Below are 18,891 nucleotides of genomic sequence, written 5' to 3' on the forward strand. Positions count from 1 at the left end.
CCCCTTGGATAGTTCAGCCTGCCATGAAGTCAGCATCCATAGCCTGCCTGGATATATATCACTAAGAGGCCATTGATATTTTATGCTGGATAGAGCCCTATGTACATAAACAACCAGCTGCAGTGGTGGAGCCTCAAGAGTCTACTAGATAAAAATGCATTTAAAAATATAGATAGATTTTTAACTGGAAGACTATGAAACCTCCAAAAGGAACCATTCTGTGTTAACAAGTAAATAAGGGTGGCTTTAATGTATATACAATACTTGAAGAAATCCTACCTAAGCATGCATTTACTTAAAACGCTCAAACACCTTCTAAAGGAGCCATGTCACATTTGGGGATTAATAAGTATGTAAACCAGGATTCAGGAAAACACATAAGCACATGCTTCAGTGCCTTCCAGAATCAGGACATATATAAATATATCTCTCAAAAGCTCGACGTTAAAGGTTAATTTACCTTTAAAAAAAAAAAGAAAAGAAAAGAAAAGAAATATCCCTAAAAGGAATCAGTTGTACTTCTGCGCAGATAAAGTCTATTTTATAGACTACAGTCTATTTTGTTTAATGTTTAAAAACAAAGAAATTGATTTTTTAAAAATCTATGTGACTAGAGAGTGCATGAAGAATGAGCTCCAGTATTACCAAACCCAAAACATACAAAAACCATTATCAGGTCCTCAAAAATCATGAGATTTTTTTTTAATCTTCCAATCTGAAACTAAAGAAAGCATAAATCTGGGATTTTTTTTATTTGTCTTTTGATTTTTGAGCCCTTAGTATACATATTCAAGTTTTCTTCTGCAAGCACAAGGGCTAGAAATTTACTTTTTTAATGGAAGCTAAGATTCTTCACGCAACCACAGGATTCTAGGAGCTGGGTTTACAAAACACCAAATATTGATAAAATCAAGACACTTGGCAATACTGCTGAGGGTTCTTTGGGAAAAACCTGAAGAGACAGAAACCAGTTATTTCAAACTGAAGGCCCCAATCTGTTCTGTGAGTGCAGATCCATTTGCTTATGTAGAGCCCCACTGAACAATTTGCAGGATCAAGGCCTAAATCTACAATTTTGCCCTTTTCTCTCCCCATACTGGAGTTTTGGCTTCTCCGGTTTTTGCCACCAGCTTGTGTGAAAATGTTAACATCATTTAAATTTGGAGCCCGGTTCTGAAGCCACTGGGGCCCACTTATGCAAGTAAAGGCTGCAGGATTGGGCCTGGAATTTGCTGTGCTTAAAAAACATTGGGCCGCCTTGTACTCTCCATTACTCTGGTGCAAATCTACAGTAATTTCATTTACTTCAATTGAGTTACTCTGGATTTACATTAATGAAAAGGAAAGCAGATTTTCGCCCATTCATTATAATTTAGATTTTTCTGAAATCACTGCCATGTCATTTTTACAATTAAAAAAGATTTGAGAATCAGAAATGGTCTTTATAATTTTGAGCATCCACGTCGTGACTCCCAAAATTTCTTCCTGAGCCAAAATTTGAGGCAGTTTGAGCACACTACTTGTGGAACTGAGCTTTTCTGTAAACAGTATGCAGAACTTGTAGTGCACCACAAATTGTGGCCTAGGAATTTCGGCCTTTCTATTCTTCAGCTCCATATGCTAAAGGAAGGTCAGAGTGGTAAATTATCACAGCTTTCCCAAAGAACTGGACCAGTTATGTAAGTCAGTCACAGATAGCTCTTGAAATAGCCATGGGAATTTGAATAATGTAGAACTCTTTCCTGAACATTTCTTGATTAAAAAGAAAAAAGAATTTTCACTGACTGACTGTTGGCTGTACAGTACAGGCTGTTTCAGTCCCAATCTGCTTCAGCCTTGGAAATAGCCCGGGGTTAATTTGCATGCTAAATTAAGTGTGCACGCGCACTATCCCAACTGTGTTTCTCCAACATAGAAGATATTGAGCTACTTCTAAAGCTATTTTTATTCTGATGAACTGCTGAACATAATTTGAACATGTGCCAAAATATTTCTAAACTATTTCTTCCATATTTTGAAATGTGTAGTTTTAAGTTTTAATTTATAATCATATAATGTCATTTGAATACTTAGAAATTTCTGGGAAGCAGTTTGATAATACTGAATCCAACAGAATGACATTGTAAATATGTTATGAATACCTTGACTTTGTGCAGGACCATTCGGGTCCAATCCTGCAAACACTTCTTATCATATCTAGTCCCACTGAAGATAATGGGACTGCTTATGGTAAGACAGCAAAACACCTAACAGTAAGCATTTTCATAAATAGGCCCTCAGATATTTTTCAGTTCTCTAGCAGTAATTTGTTCCACTTCCAGTCCCAACACTTTTAACCATCAAAAGTGTTGACGATCATTCCTTAGTATCTTTAGGACTCTTAACAGATTCAAAATATGCAATGTTTTATACATCTTTAAGGACTAAAATGTACATTTTGTAACTGAAATATATGGCTATCACCGTTTAGCAATATCAGTGAATGCAAAGCATTCAGACTTTTGCATAAGGCTGCAATATAAATAGCTAAATAAAAACAACCACATCCCTATAATTTGTCTAAAAAATTAGCATAGATGGAATCACTTAAAAAAGCAAAATTGTACTTTAAAAAAATTGGCCACAATGAGGAATACAGACAATGTGCCCTGTATTCTTACAACATCACTCAGGATTACTTGTTACTGTCATGGAAGTTTAATCAATAGCAAGTATTTTAAGGTACCCAAAATAATCAAGTGATATCTACTGACCCACAATAACATATCAATCTCTTCATATATTCACATGATTTAAAATGCTATTGCTTTCTTTCCCCCCTCTACATAACAATAATAAAAGGCACCACACCTGCACTAAGTATTTTAAGAAATATTTTTTTCAAATGCAATAAATTTACCAATGCAATAAATTTAGAAATGTTTGTGATGTTTTTCAATTGTTCTCTGCTATTATATAAGATTTCTTTAAGATCCTATTTTTTTCATTTCCACTCCTTGTACAACTCTCTCTCTGTTCCCCCCCTCTCCTCGCTTGCTCTCTCTGTCTCATTTGACAGGCAAATTTGCAGACATTGCCTGAGGATAACAACCTCGTTTGACAGTCAATTAACCGTGAATAGTCAAAGCCAAGGCAGTTTGCATTACATAAATGGAAAATTAGATTCTTTTTTCCCAAGAAACAAAACCTTCTCCTTAAGACACTGCAATAGACAACTTAGTATCAAAACTTCTAATCACGTCTTTCCCAAACCCCTTGGAGACATTTAGCAATCAGTAAAAGGTGGTTTCATTTAATTTGTATAATGTAATTTTTGTAAATGTATTATACATTTTGTGTAGAGATCATTATCATGAAGATAATATAAATGTTGGCATAGATGTCATAAAACACCTTTAATGTCTTTCTGACAGATATTAAAAGCAATAAGCTGTGATCCTTTTTAATGGAAGGTTTCAAAGAGAACATTTCAATTATTGTCATTTTATGCTTTTCCAGCCTGTTTCATTGTGTAACCTGATATATTTCTGAAGTTTCTGCTGAAATATGCCCAGCAATTAATAATCTTATTGCTATTAATGTCACTGTTTCCCCCCCCCATTTGCATTTTTCTTAGTTATATCTACTTGGAATTGTTTTTATCTTTACCCTTGCACTAAATATTCAGACATTTGATTATGAATTTTAGTCTCTGTCTGCTTATCCTCTACACTTTCCTGAGCATACCTGCTATATCTTGCCAGAAGTCTCCTCCTGAAGGGTCTTCTGTGATGAAAAAATTATGCTCTTTGTTCTTATCTAAAATAAAAAACAAATGCAACACTTAAAATGCTTTCCGTAGCAGGAAATAGCATACCCAAGACAACACTAGATGCCAACAAAAATAGATACCTAATATTCAAACACATACTCAGATGTGTTTTGGATGTGAATGAATATAATGTTAAATTGCCATCAAAGAGACTATTAGAATGTTTTTTCTTAATTGAAATCATGGAAGTGATTTATTTTTGTTTAAGTCATGTTATAGAGAACAAATTGATACAACCCACAGAGCTGTGGTTTATTAAGCCTTTTGGTGACTACATCGATTTTAGAAAAAGAAAATATATTTGTCTTTACCTGAAAAGTTACTGTCCTCTTTTGTAGCCAAAATGACTTGGTTACCTTCCTTGCTTTTCTGATTCTACAGGAATAAAAATAATTAAACACACAAAATCAATATCTAGAGACAATCATATGCAGATATACAATCCCAGGCAAATACCAAGTCAGCAGAAAAAGGACATCAATAGAAGTGACTATTGTGGAATCCCCCATGACATTATCTTTGATGATTGCCTTTTTGGAAACCTTATAAACCTTGTACAGGTTCAATATGTTACTAGCTTCTATACACAACTTCTACTTTCTGTGTTTGTGGGGTGACGAGTAATGGAGATTGGAGGTGTGCAGGTTGGCCTGGATTATTTTCTTCCTTGAGCTAATTTGCCACTGGTAGATTTAACTGGACAGGAACTATCAGAAAGGACCTAACCCTTTCATCCACTGTAAGGGGCCCTTCTATACTGGCAGGGAGTAAGAAAAGATGATCTAATAAATCTTGTACACCTCTTGATTTCTAATACTAACATTTAAATACAGAATGAAGCCCTCAAACCCTCCTGTGGTCTGGTTTGAATTGTCTAAATTGCTCTCTGTTTTTAAAAACATGGTTAAGGCCTTCAAGTGACTCATTTGTAGGAAACAAAAATATTCTTTGGGGAAGGATGTAACCTTTGGAGCAGATAGCTCTCCCCTACTTCTGTTTATTTTGGGGGGCGGGGTAATTTTTCCACTTTACAAACCTAAATCTACTGTAAGGAAGAGAAATAACCCTCTACATTTGGTCTGAATTGAAGAACAATTGGCCGATTTGTATGAACCACCCCGCATATTTTATTTCTGTGGGGAACGCGAGCGATCCATCTTCCTTACCCATATGGAACCGATTCAGCCTAAAGGTGCATTTCAATAATAATAATTAGCTTGAAGGAGCCTAAAGGGGATATTTACATCTTTGTAGGAGGGCTGCTCCTCCAGTGATGGATGGTGCACTGGGCTGCTGCTGCTGCTATTCCCCCCTTTCAGAGGGCCAGGGGGAGGAGGATGCAGCTCTGCACTGGTGTCCCCTAGTTTCTCCTCTTGCTGCTGCCTGGAGCAGTTGATGGGGAAGAGGCCAGTAGCAGCAGCCCGGTCCCTGCTGCCTCCTCCTTTCTCCGTCAGCCCCCGGCTCTGGAGGTACCGGCTGCTCCCCCCTAGGGCGTCCACCCCTTGGTCCCCCTCCTGCTCCTCTTCCTCCGGCTGCTTGTGCCCCTCCACGTCCACCTCCTGCTCTTCCTCCTCGTCCTCCTCCTCCTCTTCCTCGCTGCTCTCCTCGCTGGGGTAGCTGCAGCTGGTGCCGCCGGGGGAGAGGAGGCGGTGGGGGGGCTGGGGCGGCGGCGGGTGGCGCTCGCAGCCCGGCTCCTCCTGCAGCAGCAGCAGCGGGGAGGCCGGGTGGTGGGGCCCGCCGCTGGCCCCGTGCAGCTTGGCCAGGCTCTCCGAGTCCTCCTTGCCCCCGACCGGCCGGAAGGCGCTGGAGTGGTGGTAGCCGCTGCCCGCCTTGCGGCCGGCCTGGCCCTCCAGCAGGTGGGGGTGGCGAGCCGGCACCCTGCCCGCCGCCGCCTCCGTCGCCGGGACGCGCGTCCCGCCAGGGACGTCTGCAGAGGGGTCTGCCCTGCAGCGCCGCTGGCCTGGGGAGCGGGAGCGGCCGCGGCGGGGGGGGTCCCAGCCGGCAGTCGGCCGACCATCGCCGCTGGGCTCGGCCCAGGTCCAGGATAGAGCCTGGCGCAGCAGCCGGGGCTGTCGCCAGGGGAGCAACTGAGGCGCTGGGCCGGTGGGCGGCGCTGAGGTAGGAGTGGGCACCGCAATGCCGGGGGGCGCGGGGCGGCCAGAACATGAGAAGGGCGGGTAGAAGGGGCCCGGGCCCCCCCTTCCTTCCGACCGGGTCAGAAGAGGCGAGAGCGCCGCCGCTCTTGGGCTCGCGGCCGCGCCTCTCTTCTTGTGGAGAGGCCGAAGGCGGCGCGGGGAAGCCTAGGGTGGGAGCAGAGGCCGCCGCGCCGGTGCAGCTTGTGCAAGCACGCCGCGAAGGAGCCCTTGCTGGGCACCGGGAGACCGGTAGCTCGCTGGCTATGCCGCCCCGCCCCTCAGCTCTCGTCCTCGTCGAAGCGCGCCCCGCTTCTGCTGCAGCTGCCGGCGGCGGGCGCTCCCCAGCAGGCTCGGAGCTCAGCACACCGGCCACACGCGGCGCCGAGGCGCCCTTGACAGAGCCCAGCGGGTGGCACTGGGGCGGCCTGGCTGGGGCGGGGCGGACGGCAGGGCCCGCTTGCGGCTGCCGCCGTTGAACATGGCCTTGACGTCCTCCCAGGCGAAGACCAGCTCGTCCTGGGGGCTCTTGTCTGTCAGCTTGAGGTGGCGGCGCCAGGAGTTGAAGTTGGCGGCGTCGGGCTGCGTGTACTTGGCCTCCGGCGTGCGGTGGGAGTGGAAGATGAACTTATTGGGCGAGAAGTACATGCTGCAGTAGCTGCACTTGATGCACTTGGCCCGGGAGCTGTTGTAGCGGGCCGGGATGAAGCTGCCCCGGCAGCCCCAGGCGCACTCGTGGGACACGTCGAAGGCGAAGTTGTCCGGCAGCTTAGGGGGCCGGTTCTCCCCCAGGAAGGACTTGCAGAGCCGCTCCGCTTCCCGCTTGGTGATCATGCCGCAGCGGCGGGAAGAGATGGGCATGGCCCCGGCCCGCCGCAGGATCTCCAGCTGCACTGGGGTGCACTGCACGCAGGTGATGCCCAGCGCCACCCTCCTGTTGTGGATCTCGTTGTAGCTGAAGTTCTTCAGCAGGGTGTTGGAGATCTGCGCCAGGCACAGCCGCTCCTGGCCGTCGATCACCAAAGACACGATGGGGATCCCGTACAAAATCACCTGGCCCACTTGGTTAGGCTTCATGCTGGCGTGGCTGGCTCTCTGCTGGCTCATGGAGTCCGGCTGGTAGGTGTTGGAGGGGGAGGAAAGCAGGATGTCCGTGGGTCCTGACCGGGGGCTTGTCGCCATCTCTTCGGTGCTCAGCCTCGGGAGTCTTCTGTGGCCACTGGAAGAGAAAAGAACACGGGTCTGCTGGGGATGGGACAATGAAGCGAGGAAAGACAAAAATCACTCCTTTCAGAGGCAGTCCCGAGAACATTTGCCCTACTGTATTACATAACCGCTATCGCGGGCCAACCCACAACCCAACCGAAGTCCCACACTTGAGTTTCTTCTGCCAGGGTCTGGGACAGACTTTTGTCTATTTACAAGTAAATCAGACTGAGGAAAGTTAAACCTTTTGTTAAAAAACGTGAACGGGAAAAGGTTATCAGACCTGACAAGTGCTTATACACTTATTCCAGTCTAACAAGCGCTGTAAAAGTACAAACGTGACATCTACAAATGGGAGAGACAAGGTAGGAAATATCATTTATTAGACCAACTTTTGGGAAAGATATTACCTCACTCACCTTGTCCTGGGACCAACAGCGCTAAAACATCACCTCTAAAAAGGAGTCATTTCACATGCTATGATTGTTTTCTGCATTCCTACCATACCTAGCACATCTACTGACTTCAGTGGGAGTTCTGAATGGCAAAGAATCTTAAAATGTATTTATCCTAAAACGTATTTAATATTACTCGATTGTCCTTAGTACCAGGTTTAATTCACAATTTTGAGTCGAAAATTTAAATAATTTTCTAACATGAAACGAAATCCACATCACCAACGTATTCCAGTGAGTGGTGGTATTTTTGCAGTGTAAAACGCTGTCTTCAGTCGCTAAAAAGAAAAAATTTGGAAAGCTTCTAAAACAAAACGGAAATATTTTAGTTACATTTGGCGCATCAAATATTAAAACCGTATTATCTACTGTTTGATCAACAGGATGAATCTGGATCGCCATTCCTGAGACCCAAATACTCCTAAATAGAAGGTTTTTATGATTTGAAACCATTTTCAAATGTTTACTTATTACTGTGCTGACATTAGAAAAGCAATGGGTGTGTAAAGAATGTTACAGAGAAGTGGTTTAAGAATTCGACAAGGTTTCAAGGAAGCCACCCACAATCAGCAGAAAATATTGAATTGATTACTTCCGCTTTCTCTGGATGCTATCGGGACGTTTCCTCTATCTTCAAAAGGTTGATAATGCCATCTTTTCAAAGGTCAGTGCTTTAGAAAGCATGCATTCTAATATCATCTCAGGTTAGGAGAATAGTCAATTCTTTAATTGCATCAGTTAAGAATATTTTCAGAACAAATAATAGTTAAAATAAGGCTTTAGAATGAATTGCATCAAACCAAACAACAAAAACGCCTATGGGCAAAACAACTGGGTTTTTCTTTTTACCCAATTTTTTAAAAAAACCCACCGTCTTCTCTCCCTAGAAAGCAGTGGGTAATAATTGAGCTAATCAAAGGCTACATCAGTTGCTTAAAATTGTCCTTCTCTGACCATCTCAACCGTATCATTTATATTTAATAAGTTGCAGGTCATTTATCTCTGATTTGAAAGATCGTTATACAATTCTAATTCTGCCTTTGTTTCATATGACATTGTTACTATTTCAGAATATTGCTTTCTCTGATTCTCAGCTTTCATTACGGGTGGCCTTCAGGACTGCTGAACAAACCTAGACCCGTTCAAACATGAGCTTATCACCTCGGATGGATCACGTACGATATCTCCGACAGTGCAATAGTTACTGAATAGGCAATGTGAGACAACAGTTATACCTGGTTCCCCTACACAAACTCTTCAAATAGCTCTCTCACTGACCGGCTAAGATTCTTATTCTCTCAGCTACTATGCTGACTTTTACACAGCCATAGACACGGACCTGAATGAGATTAAGTCCAGCTAGACTTTCCTGGTACGATTTTTCAAGGGTTTGTGAACCAGGCGTTGTTTAAACCAGTGGAAATGATTTAGAAATCATTTCCCCAATCTTCCCCCTTCTCTCCTCCCCGCCACAGAGGGAGCGGGGGGGAAGCCATAGACCAATACTGGTGAAAGATGTCAATAAGATTAAAAAAGACAACTGGAAGAAAGTAAAAGTTTTGCTCAAGCAAACATCCTATAAAAGGTCCCTAGCACTCTCCCTTTCCCCAATTAATTTAATGTATAACCTGCCTGTCCCTCCCCTCTACACCCATACACACACCCTGAACTTTATGCAGAAAACCTAACCAGAGCTAACATTGACCCGAACAGACAGCGAGGATGAAATATTTACCTCCTCAATCACGGTGTTCTTTACATGTGTGTCCTCCTGACCGGCTTCCAGGGGGGGGACTCAAAAAGGAGGGGGGGGAGAGGGAAGAGACATCAAAGCATGTCCTCAAATCAAGCAGACAAGGAGTCTCGCACGGCTTCCTCCGCTCACAGGCAGGCTGTCCTCTGCGTTAATGATAGCGGAGAATGGCGGTTGCAGATGGGGAGCCGGATCAGTCCCCCCCAGCCCCTGCTCTACGCGTGCGAGCGGGTCGGCGCCCAGCCCCAGGTGGAGCGCTCGCTGGAGCTCCTTCCCCTCTGCCTCCGAACTCCAGGCGGACCGAAAGGACGACACCCAATGGGCACGGTGACGTCACCGGCTCCCAGGCACTCCGCAGCCAGGGGCTGGCATGCTGCGCGGGGAGTCCTCTCGGCAGGCTGAGAACCACCGGCAGCGCCCTGACCTCGCCGGCGCCGCCACAGCCTCGCGGAGCCTCTAATGGGCTTTAAATTGGGGGCTCAGAGACGCCTCGGTGCAGCCACGCGTAGCCACCTGCCAGGGCCCCAACCCTGGCAGAACTAGGCATCTCTTCTCCCAGGATTCATGGAAAAAGAGGGTCTGTTGTCACCCGGTAATGTAACAGCCTCACATGCAATCTATTCCGATTACACACAGCAGCAGCTCTTACAACCCACCTCCCGCTGCTTCCCCAACAGGTGAAGATAGGGGAGACGCCTCCCCTCACCCCTCCCTACACACAGTATGGAGACGTTTTTAAAATTACATCGGGGACCAATCCCGAGACCTTTACTTCCCTTTTTGCCTGAATAGCAGCATCGAGCCCTGTGGATAATTCCCCTCCACCCCCTTCTCAAACGTACTTTGAAGAAAACCTGCACAAAGACTACGCCATGCAGACTACTCGCTCCTAATGTCGGTTGAGTATAGAATAAGTCTGTGGATTGCCTTATGTGTAAAACAGATGCATTGTCCAAATGGGTAGCGAGGTGACCTGGCTGAGCTGGAGATGTCGCCGCTTGTCTTGAAAAGGGAATTTGGATTACCGTTTAAAAAGTACCGTAACAAGAACAAATAATCCTTTTTGGGCGATTCTTTAAGTAGCAAATCGACGACGTGGCAAAACATTTGAACGTAATTTTGTGTGTGTGTCGTTCTTATGGCCCAGCGCCTCGGGACCCCCAAAAGCGATTAGGGCCCAGTGGCACTTGGCAGTGTACAAACAACCTCAATGCAGATTTGCCTAAAGAGAGGTTTGAATAAAGAGCGCAGGTTATTAATCTGTTGTCAATATATTTTCCCCTTAACTGGCCAGAAGCTAGGAGGGAATATTACAGACGTTTTACCAGAGAGGGAAGAGCGTAGAAAGTTTCAATGACATTTAACTGGTAACTACAACTGTTTACACGTTTTTGAGTGTTTTAAGCCTTAGCCCTGCCAAGAAATTGGGGGCGGAGGGGAGTCGGAGGATAAAAGCTACGGTTTTGGAAACATTTTGGTTCGAAGAAAGAGGATTACATGACATGGGTGCGATGTAACTTTTCTAGCAACCGACTCCGATAGGCTCAGGCGCAAGAACTAAACGCAATGGACAGTCATAAACATGTGGCGCCCCAAGCAAACTAAACAATCTCATGCAGGCAGCACAGACATATTGAAACCGAACTCCACGACGGCTCGTCGTGAAAATCTCCCAAGGAGACGTATTTGTTTTGCACAAAATGGGCAAAAGAAGTGAAGAAACGACTATGAAGTAGGTCTTAAACAAGATAGTAAAGTTTGCACTTGTATTTGTCAAGCAGATAATCAACATTTTGAACTTCCTAAAAAAAGACAGACGCTGGCGTTATTTTCGGCATATCGCAGGGAAAATATTCGCTCTAACTATCCACTGTTTATTCCTCCTCAGCCAATTATAAGTAATTTCCACGCCTAAGCTTGACACTCCGCCTTTTTTTTTTTTTTTGACTTTAAGGAACTTCTCAAGAATTCGAAATATTTCTCTCCCTTTCCTTCTTGGAGCTTTCCAAGAATGCCTGGCTATAGCTTAGCTCATGTTTTGGTCTCCTTGATAAATGCACAGGTAGGCATGAAAAGCTGTATGCTATGTAAAAGATCACCAGCGGTATCCTTGCGTTGTACGAACAATCGTTCATATGTAGCGGGTCTTCAACACTTCTTCAGAGAGGAAACATTAGAGCAAACACCTGATTGCCACCCCCCCTAGATTTGACAAGATATGTATTTGGACTGACCAGGTTTCAACTTTGATAATAGCAACTGGAGACGAGAAGGGGCTTTCCCATTCTTAAGTTTGTTAGGTCCCTGCTAGTAGTGAAAACCTGCAGACTTCAAGGGAAAACCGAATAGCATCCGGCAAACAGATCCAGCTCGGATCCGTTTAAACAGCAGGTTGGATCTAGGGCCAAGGGATAGGGTATTATTAAAATATTCCTTAAATTATTTTTTAAAGATTTTTTTAAAAGATCAGGGGCAACATGGGAAACCTTTTCGCGTAGTTTTTAATCCCGAAAATGCGTTTTATAAAGGATCCAGTGCATGCTAAAGCGTGCTGCAGCTTTCCTTTTCGACTCAGCATAATTTACCAACAGCTATTCCAGAAATATGGAAAACTCTTTAATCTTTACCTAGACAGCTAACCTGCAGAGCCCTTGCAACGCCTGATCCTCGCTAAAACTTTGAAATGCAAAAGCCTATCTTTCTTACTACTTCTGTCACCTTTTATTAAATCCTGCTAGTCCGTGCACAGCGATTGTCACAAAGGCACCTCCCCCTCCCCGCTTTTCTGATTCTCTTCCATATCGGAGCCTGCTGCTTTCATGTGAGCAATAGCTGTACGCCTCAGATTGGTGACATTTTAATCAATGCTTCCTAGCCAGACTGACATGAATTTTACACTTCAAAACTCTCCTCCGCGAGCTAATTGATTCAAATTGTTTTATTGGTTAAACCAGTGTCACACATTGTATGATCTATTACCACGACACGGAGAAATTTCCTCTCCTGTCTTCACTAAATTGGTATTTGATTCGTATATGGCACAGATAGGAAAGGAGCGTTATATATACATACACGTATGTATGTGTCTGTATTACATATTTGTTCGCTCTCTGTGTGCATATGTACATGTAAGTGTTTATTACATAGATTATATATATATATATATATAATGCACATATCAGGTAAAATATTTAAGAACAATGCCTCTTTGAACAAAAGTAAGAAGAATCACAAAGTTATGAGATCCAGTTTAAGGCCTTTCAGCTCAGGAGAGCCAAATTTTAGTATTATTTTTGGTGATTTCTTAGACTGGCTTGTCTATATCTGAAAATGGAGTTATTTAGGTTGATATTCTAACAGTACATTCATAGTCAAAACTGCATATATTTCCTCAAGTGTGTTGGAGTCTGTTTCTGAACAGGTTTTGACAGTAAATTTCAATAGTTTACCTAAATAACTTCAGAAGAAACCTAATTGCAAGGAAATACAAAGAAGATCTAATTGCAAGGAAATGCGGAGATAAGATGAGCACAAGTTTATCTCCATCTCGTGCCTAGGTTTTGCAGCACATACTGAATAAATACACATTCATTTCAATGCCTGGGGATACAAAGCCCCAATTCCCATTAAGGCTAATGGGTGTTAGGCCTGTAAATCCCAACAATCAAGGGGAAAATCTCGTACATAATTTGTCAGATCGGCCACTGTTCAGACGCCCGATTGCTAGAGTCTCTGCTTCAACTTTTTGTGTTCCTTTGGTCTTGTTGGTTCCAAGTTAGATCATCACTTTATCGTGTGCTTGGATGCTATTCTGCAGCAGCACAGAAAGGTGGGAGATAATCCTATGGAAATGCATATAAATTCACGTTATCAGGATGCCACCAGTGCATGTGTATAAACACATTTGGACAGCTTTTCAGACTGGCAAATACCTTTAACCAGCAAACCTCCCTCATGAGCTAAATAATACAACAGGAAATACATATTTAAAAGAGTCTAATTTCGAAAGAGCCTTAGCCAGCGTTTTATATTTAGCTTCCTATATTTTTAAAGAAGATTTTTAAACGTGTTTTTGTTTTGCTGGGTAGATTGTAATAGCTTGTCTGGAGCTCTTGGGTAACACTAATGGGCCCCATCGGGTAATACTAATGCAGGAGCAACTGGTTCAGAAATCCATGGAAGTTTTCCCTATTTAAGCATAGATGTGCGGATTCACTTGGTAATTTACACAGTGTAGAAATTAGAAGTAACTGCTCTTAAATCAGCGGAGTAGCCAGGGTAAACTGGCATACGTGAGAGGAGACTTGCCCAGTTAAGAATCATGGCGAGGCGTCTATTATCCACACGGACCCTTTTAGCCACAATCCAGATTTGCTTGTGGAAAACCTTGTGAAAAGAACCGATGGTGATTCGTGCAGGACGCGACGCGACGCAACGCAACGTGGCTGTTGGGGATTTGCATTGAAAGAAAAACTATTCACTATCCTCTCTCAGACGTGGCCTGCTAACTGGCTGGAAGAACTACAGAGTGGGCTTTGCACTGGCTAACAGATTCGCTTTCTATTGGGAGCGTCTCTGTCATTTAATTATGCAGCCAAGCAGATTGTAGGTAAAGAGATCCGCTCTCTGACCAAGGAGCTCTACTTTCTGGTCTCACTTATACCGGTGTAAATCCGGAGTAACCTCGGGGAGTCTGAATTTATACCGGTGTAATTGAGAGCAAATCTGGAGTCATCCTCCGTCAATTGGCACCTTGGATGGCTTATTTTATAACGAAGGACCAGGGCCAGGGGTCACCTCTGAAGAAGGACTTGAAAGGAACCGTGGGCAAACTTCTATCAAATGTGGACAGAGAAAGTCACTCTTGGCTTGGTCTGCGCCTCCTTCCCCCCAACCCCGCTTCTGCGTAATAATCTGTATATAGCGATTGCTCCTGATTCAAACAGAAGTGATTCCTGTTCCTTGAGGAATGGCTGATTTGAAAGCAACTGTAGAGAAAGGGGAAAGTACTATAGATCCAGCTCAGCCCTTCATGTTTACTCCACATCAACCCTCCCTCACAGCTTTTATTTATTCCAGCAGCCTTAATTCTGCCAGACATGGTAGGAGGAACAAGGTTACCATGCATCCGACGAAGTGGGTATTCACCCACAAAAGCTCATGCTCCGATGGGTTTGTTAGTCTATAAGGTGCCACAGAACTCTTCGCCAAGTTTACCTTGCTGCATTTAAAAGCCGCAAAGAAAACCAATCCGTGTGCACATTCATTATGCGCACCCCACTCCCAGCCCAATGAAACTTGCAGCTATAAGTAATAGGCACACAAGGTGTAATTTCAATTTGAAATAGATTCATGTACTGAAGCATGATTTTTAAAATAACTGATAATGATTTTATGTTGGGACTTTTTGTTTACACGGAAGCCCTCTTTAATAGTTGATTTAAAAAACAAAACAACAACAACAACAACGTTATTTTAATCGGAAAGCAAAGGGGGCATTTGGAATTGAGATGGTCCCATCTGGAAAATCCCGGAGCTCATTTAGATCACATCACTTCAGGCTTTTGTCTCTGCTCCTGAATAACCTCCTAGCTAAACACAACAAAAGGGCAGAGATCTAGGTGGAGTTTTCACTGGCAAAAGACGCGTCTAAAAGATGCGGCTATAATCAGAATCATGGGGAAAGAGGCATAACATAGTCTCTTTCTACTGACACTTTAAAGGCAGTGGAAGAGTTTAGGCAACTGATATTTCTGTGGATGTTGATAGGTCTTCAGCAGGAGGAAGACCCCAGCAACTGCTGACTGCACGTTTGGGAGAGGGAATTAATTTAAACGGTATCTTTTGTTTGAGGCAGCTCTTTTAACTTCACAGTTAAATATGCTTCAAGTCATCAAAGGCAGAGATTGTGATTATTCAAGATATTTGCAAACCTTTGTAAGCATATCCGAATAGTTCCACTGTAGGCATATTAAAGTGGTATCAGAGCAATCAACATTAAACCTGCTGTGTTGGAATTGTATTAAAGGTGCAATCTGTTATTTTAATGCTTAGTACCAGAAATTACACCCTAGATTCTTCCTAGGTATCTCTTCTTTACGCTTTTTGGGACCATTATACCTTAAAAACTCAAGTGTCCTTATTTCTATAGCTTTGTCCTGATTATAGAAGTTAATATGGGGGGAGGGGAGGAGGGGAGCAACTGCAGATTTAGACATTGGTGAATTGATCTCCAGAAAATAAACCCCGGCTATTGATTTTTAAAAATGTATAAATTAAACCATTTTTTGAAATTCTGAAACCAGAAACACGTTTGTTTCAAGTTATTGAAAAGAGAAACAAACTGTTACAATTGAAAATGAGGCCGTAACCAACTGGGGTTGGAGAAAAAGCAAGACCAAACTTTTGAAGAAAACATGGTGTGATCATCTGAAAACTCAATGCTGGTAAATAATTAAATTTTGCATCTTTTAGAACCAAGTAACCTTGGGTGTCTTAGAAGCAAATTGTACAAACAGGCAATTAAGAAGAGCACTGAGAGTTTCAGAGGAGATATAATGAACCAACTTTAATTACTATCTTGAAATTAAAAATGTAATATACAGATTTAAATTTATTTTCACCTAAATTGTGTATAAAATTATATGGCTTTTTTTTCCAGGCTAAGAAACGAATTGCCACCAAGCCTGCTACTGAAAAGTCTGAAGTACTTTCCAAACCCAGTTCCCAGACACACAATAATAATGATACATTTATCATTACTGATGACCACCCACTGGTTTATTATCGCTTTGTTACAACTATTACAATCAAGAGATTTCTTTATTTACTGTTAACATTCACTTAAAGCTGAATGTTAATGACTCTTCTGAATTCACCAAAGAGAGTTTTCTGTTATATTTCAGGAGTACTTACGTTTTCGGTTTCAGAAATGGAAAATCGTAGCATAATAGAAGGCGGAGCGCTGGGCGAATGTGTTGCTGTTGGTTTGGTATTTAAAGGGATATTTTTAAAGGATTTTTCAACTCAGATTTTCCAGAGAGTTGCAAAAGGGTTAGCATAATGCACTTGGGCTGTAGCTAATTATGTAAGTATTTTATTACAGGAGATTCATTCATTATTGATAAATGTTTGCAGTTACTTCCTGCTTTGTAGAGTTGTAGTTTATGAGGAATAAACAACCTACGGGTACCATGTTTGTTTAGCTTTTACGCTCCTCCATAATTTGATAGTTCACGTTACCCACTTATGGGTCTGTTAAGTCACAATTTGACTCTCATCCACCAAATGTAAGTTCTTTACTGTCTCATTACCATAGTTTCCCCTCACTGTCATGATTTCATTATTGTGTTAAAAGTTATTTGTCAGGGACCCTATTATACTATAGGGATATTTCCCCCAAGGATTTTGTAATATAATGGATTATAGATCACAACTGGACTGCCCATGTTTTGGAAGTTGTTGATTAGAAGCCACAGTGATATCTGTGCAACAAGCATGCAGCTCGCTTAATGAAGCTATTGCCCTATATTAGTATAGAGATGTCATTCCTAAAGGCAATGCTGCAACCATATAATGAGGGTTTATGGCAACACGAGTGTTTTTTTTATTCTCTGTTTTTATACCAACGGATTATTTCTTAGACCTCAAAGTCATTTTACAAACACAAGGTAAAATCTGCTCCATGCAACATGCTTCACTTTTGTTTCCAAGTGTAGATTCACACGTCAGAAAATATTGCTCCCTTACAACTCTCACACATACACAGACTTTTGACTGGCTGACTTCTGCCTCTTCTCCTCCACACACACTGATTTTTTTTCAGGCCTTTCTCCAATATAAATACAGATTCAAATTGCCTATCAAAGAGGAAGGTTGCTTTTTATTTTAAAGAAAACGGTCCAGGGTCTGCAAGTCACCCGTTCGGGTGAGATAACCTGGAAATGAATTTACATGCAAAATGTACTGGGATGAAATGAAATGGGCAGAACTACCTTACAACCCACAACAACGCAGCAGGCCTGGTTTGGATCAAATTGGGCTCCGTTTTCAGCCGACCTTATACCTTAATGTGTTAAGACCCAAAAGGGGCTGGGGGAGGGGAGAGATACGATGTAGTCTCACCTGATTAACATACAGAGAGAACCCACCCGAGGCGGATAATTTCAAGTTGCAGGAAGCACTTGGGATAGGCTAAGTAGAGGGTGCTATCCCAGAGCAATGGGGAAAGTTGGCTGTTGAGCAAAGGGACGGCGGTGGGTGCTGAAAGGACAGCTCCTTACCCTGCTTCTGCAACGAGAGTACCTCCGCATACACAAGGGGCGGACCCCAGCGCTGCTTCAGAGGGAATGGCGAGCGACACTCCCTGTCCCCAGTTACACTCCTGGAATGATCCCGGTCTTTTCCTGTCCGTGAAACAGCTCTCAGCAGCCAAGTGAAGTGGTTCCCTTCAGCAGACCCCACACTTCGGCCCTGCTGACAGCCAGCAGAAGACTCTCTCTCCCCTTGCACTTGGCATCAGTTATTTATGACCAGTGTTAATTAGTCACGAAAAAAAAAAACCCCAAGAGGAGAGAAATGAAGTGTTTAAATGCACCTGGAAGTAACAAACGCAGGTAGCTCCCGTTCCTATTACTCCTGATCTCTCCTCTCTCTGCCACGCTCCAAACTTGCCAAGAGAGAGCCGGGCAGACACTAGTTGAAGATTCACTGAGCGCACCCAGGCTGAGCGCGGCATTTCTCACTGGAGCTGCTGAGTGGAGCTTTCGGAAAAGCCCTTGCACAGGCGTTTTGTTTTTGTTGCAGGTGACACCAGAGCCCTGTAATCAAAGATTTATCGCCTTAATCAAATAGACCCACTCTCAACCGTGGAGGCTTGAGCAACAAATGACAAACAATCACTCCAGTCTGCGGGGGTCATTAAAAAAAAACAACGCACTCAAATAAAATAATTCTGCTCATCATCGACAGCGTCACCTTTCAAGAGAGGGAGCGGTTGCGTGGCTTGTGGCGACGAGGAGTTTTAAGGGAGCCCGTTTCAAATCAGCCGCCTCTCAGCCCCTCGAGCCAGGGAGGGGAGGCAGAGGGCTGCTGCTTACCTGTTAGACTCCGCTGCCGGGGGAACGTCGCTCCAGCGCCTGTGACAAGCGCCTGGCAGGGACGATACCGCAAGGCGTCAGCGCTGGCTCAGGAACAGGGGCCAGGTGGGACCCGAGTCCCCCCCGCTCATTACCCAGCCCGCTCTGCTCTTCACAACCCCGGGAAGTTTTCCGGAGCGCGTCTCCTCTGCCTCTCTCCCCCTCCTGCGGCTGGGGATCTCGGACGCCTTCTAACCGCCAGGCAGCGCATTGCAAGCTGCCGGCAAATCGCCCTCTCCCCAGGGTGCTGCTGCCAGCCAGCCAGCGGCCCACCCCCACCCCCACCCCGCACAGGGGCTGCTCGGGGTGTCCCTCTGGGACCAGCCTCTCGGCTCGGCTCCGCCGTTGCCCCTACAGCCTGTGAAGGCAGCGGCTCCGCGGATCCAGGGGGCTGGGA

General features: G+C 44.1%; 1 protein-coding gene across 1 annotated transcript in view; it reads right to left on the reverse strand.

Annotated features, from left to right (window-relative positions):
* Positions 1-7,125, reverse strand: part of SKOR2 (SKI family transcriptional corepressor 2) — a 38,891-nt gene extending 31,766 nt beyond the window's left edge. Inside the window, 8 exon segments of the mRNA XM_075067511.1 lie at positions 3,727-3,798; positions 4,123-4,186; positions 5,056-5,741; positions 5,744-5,916; positions 5,918-5,994; positions 5,997-6,269; positions 6,272-6,369; positions 6,372-7,125. Coding sequence (XP_074923612.1) covers positions 3,727-3,798; positions 4,123-4,186; positions 5,056-5,741; positions 5,744-5,916; positions 5,918-5,994; positions 5,997-6,269; positions 6,272-6,369; positions 6,372-7,125 — 2,197 coding nt within the window.
* Positions 7,126-18,891: the final 11,766 nt, after the last annotated feature.

The sequence above is a fragment of the Chelonoidis abingdonii genome, chromosome 6 (genome assembly GCF_003597395.2).
Source record: "Chelonoidis abingdonii isolate Lonesome George chromosome 6, CheloAbing_2.0, whole genome shotgun sequence".
Lineage (NCBI taxonomy): Eukaryota > Metazoa > Chordata > Testudines > Testudinidae > Chelonoidis > Chelonoidis abingdonii.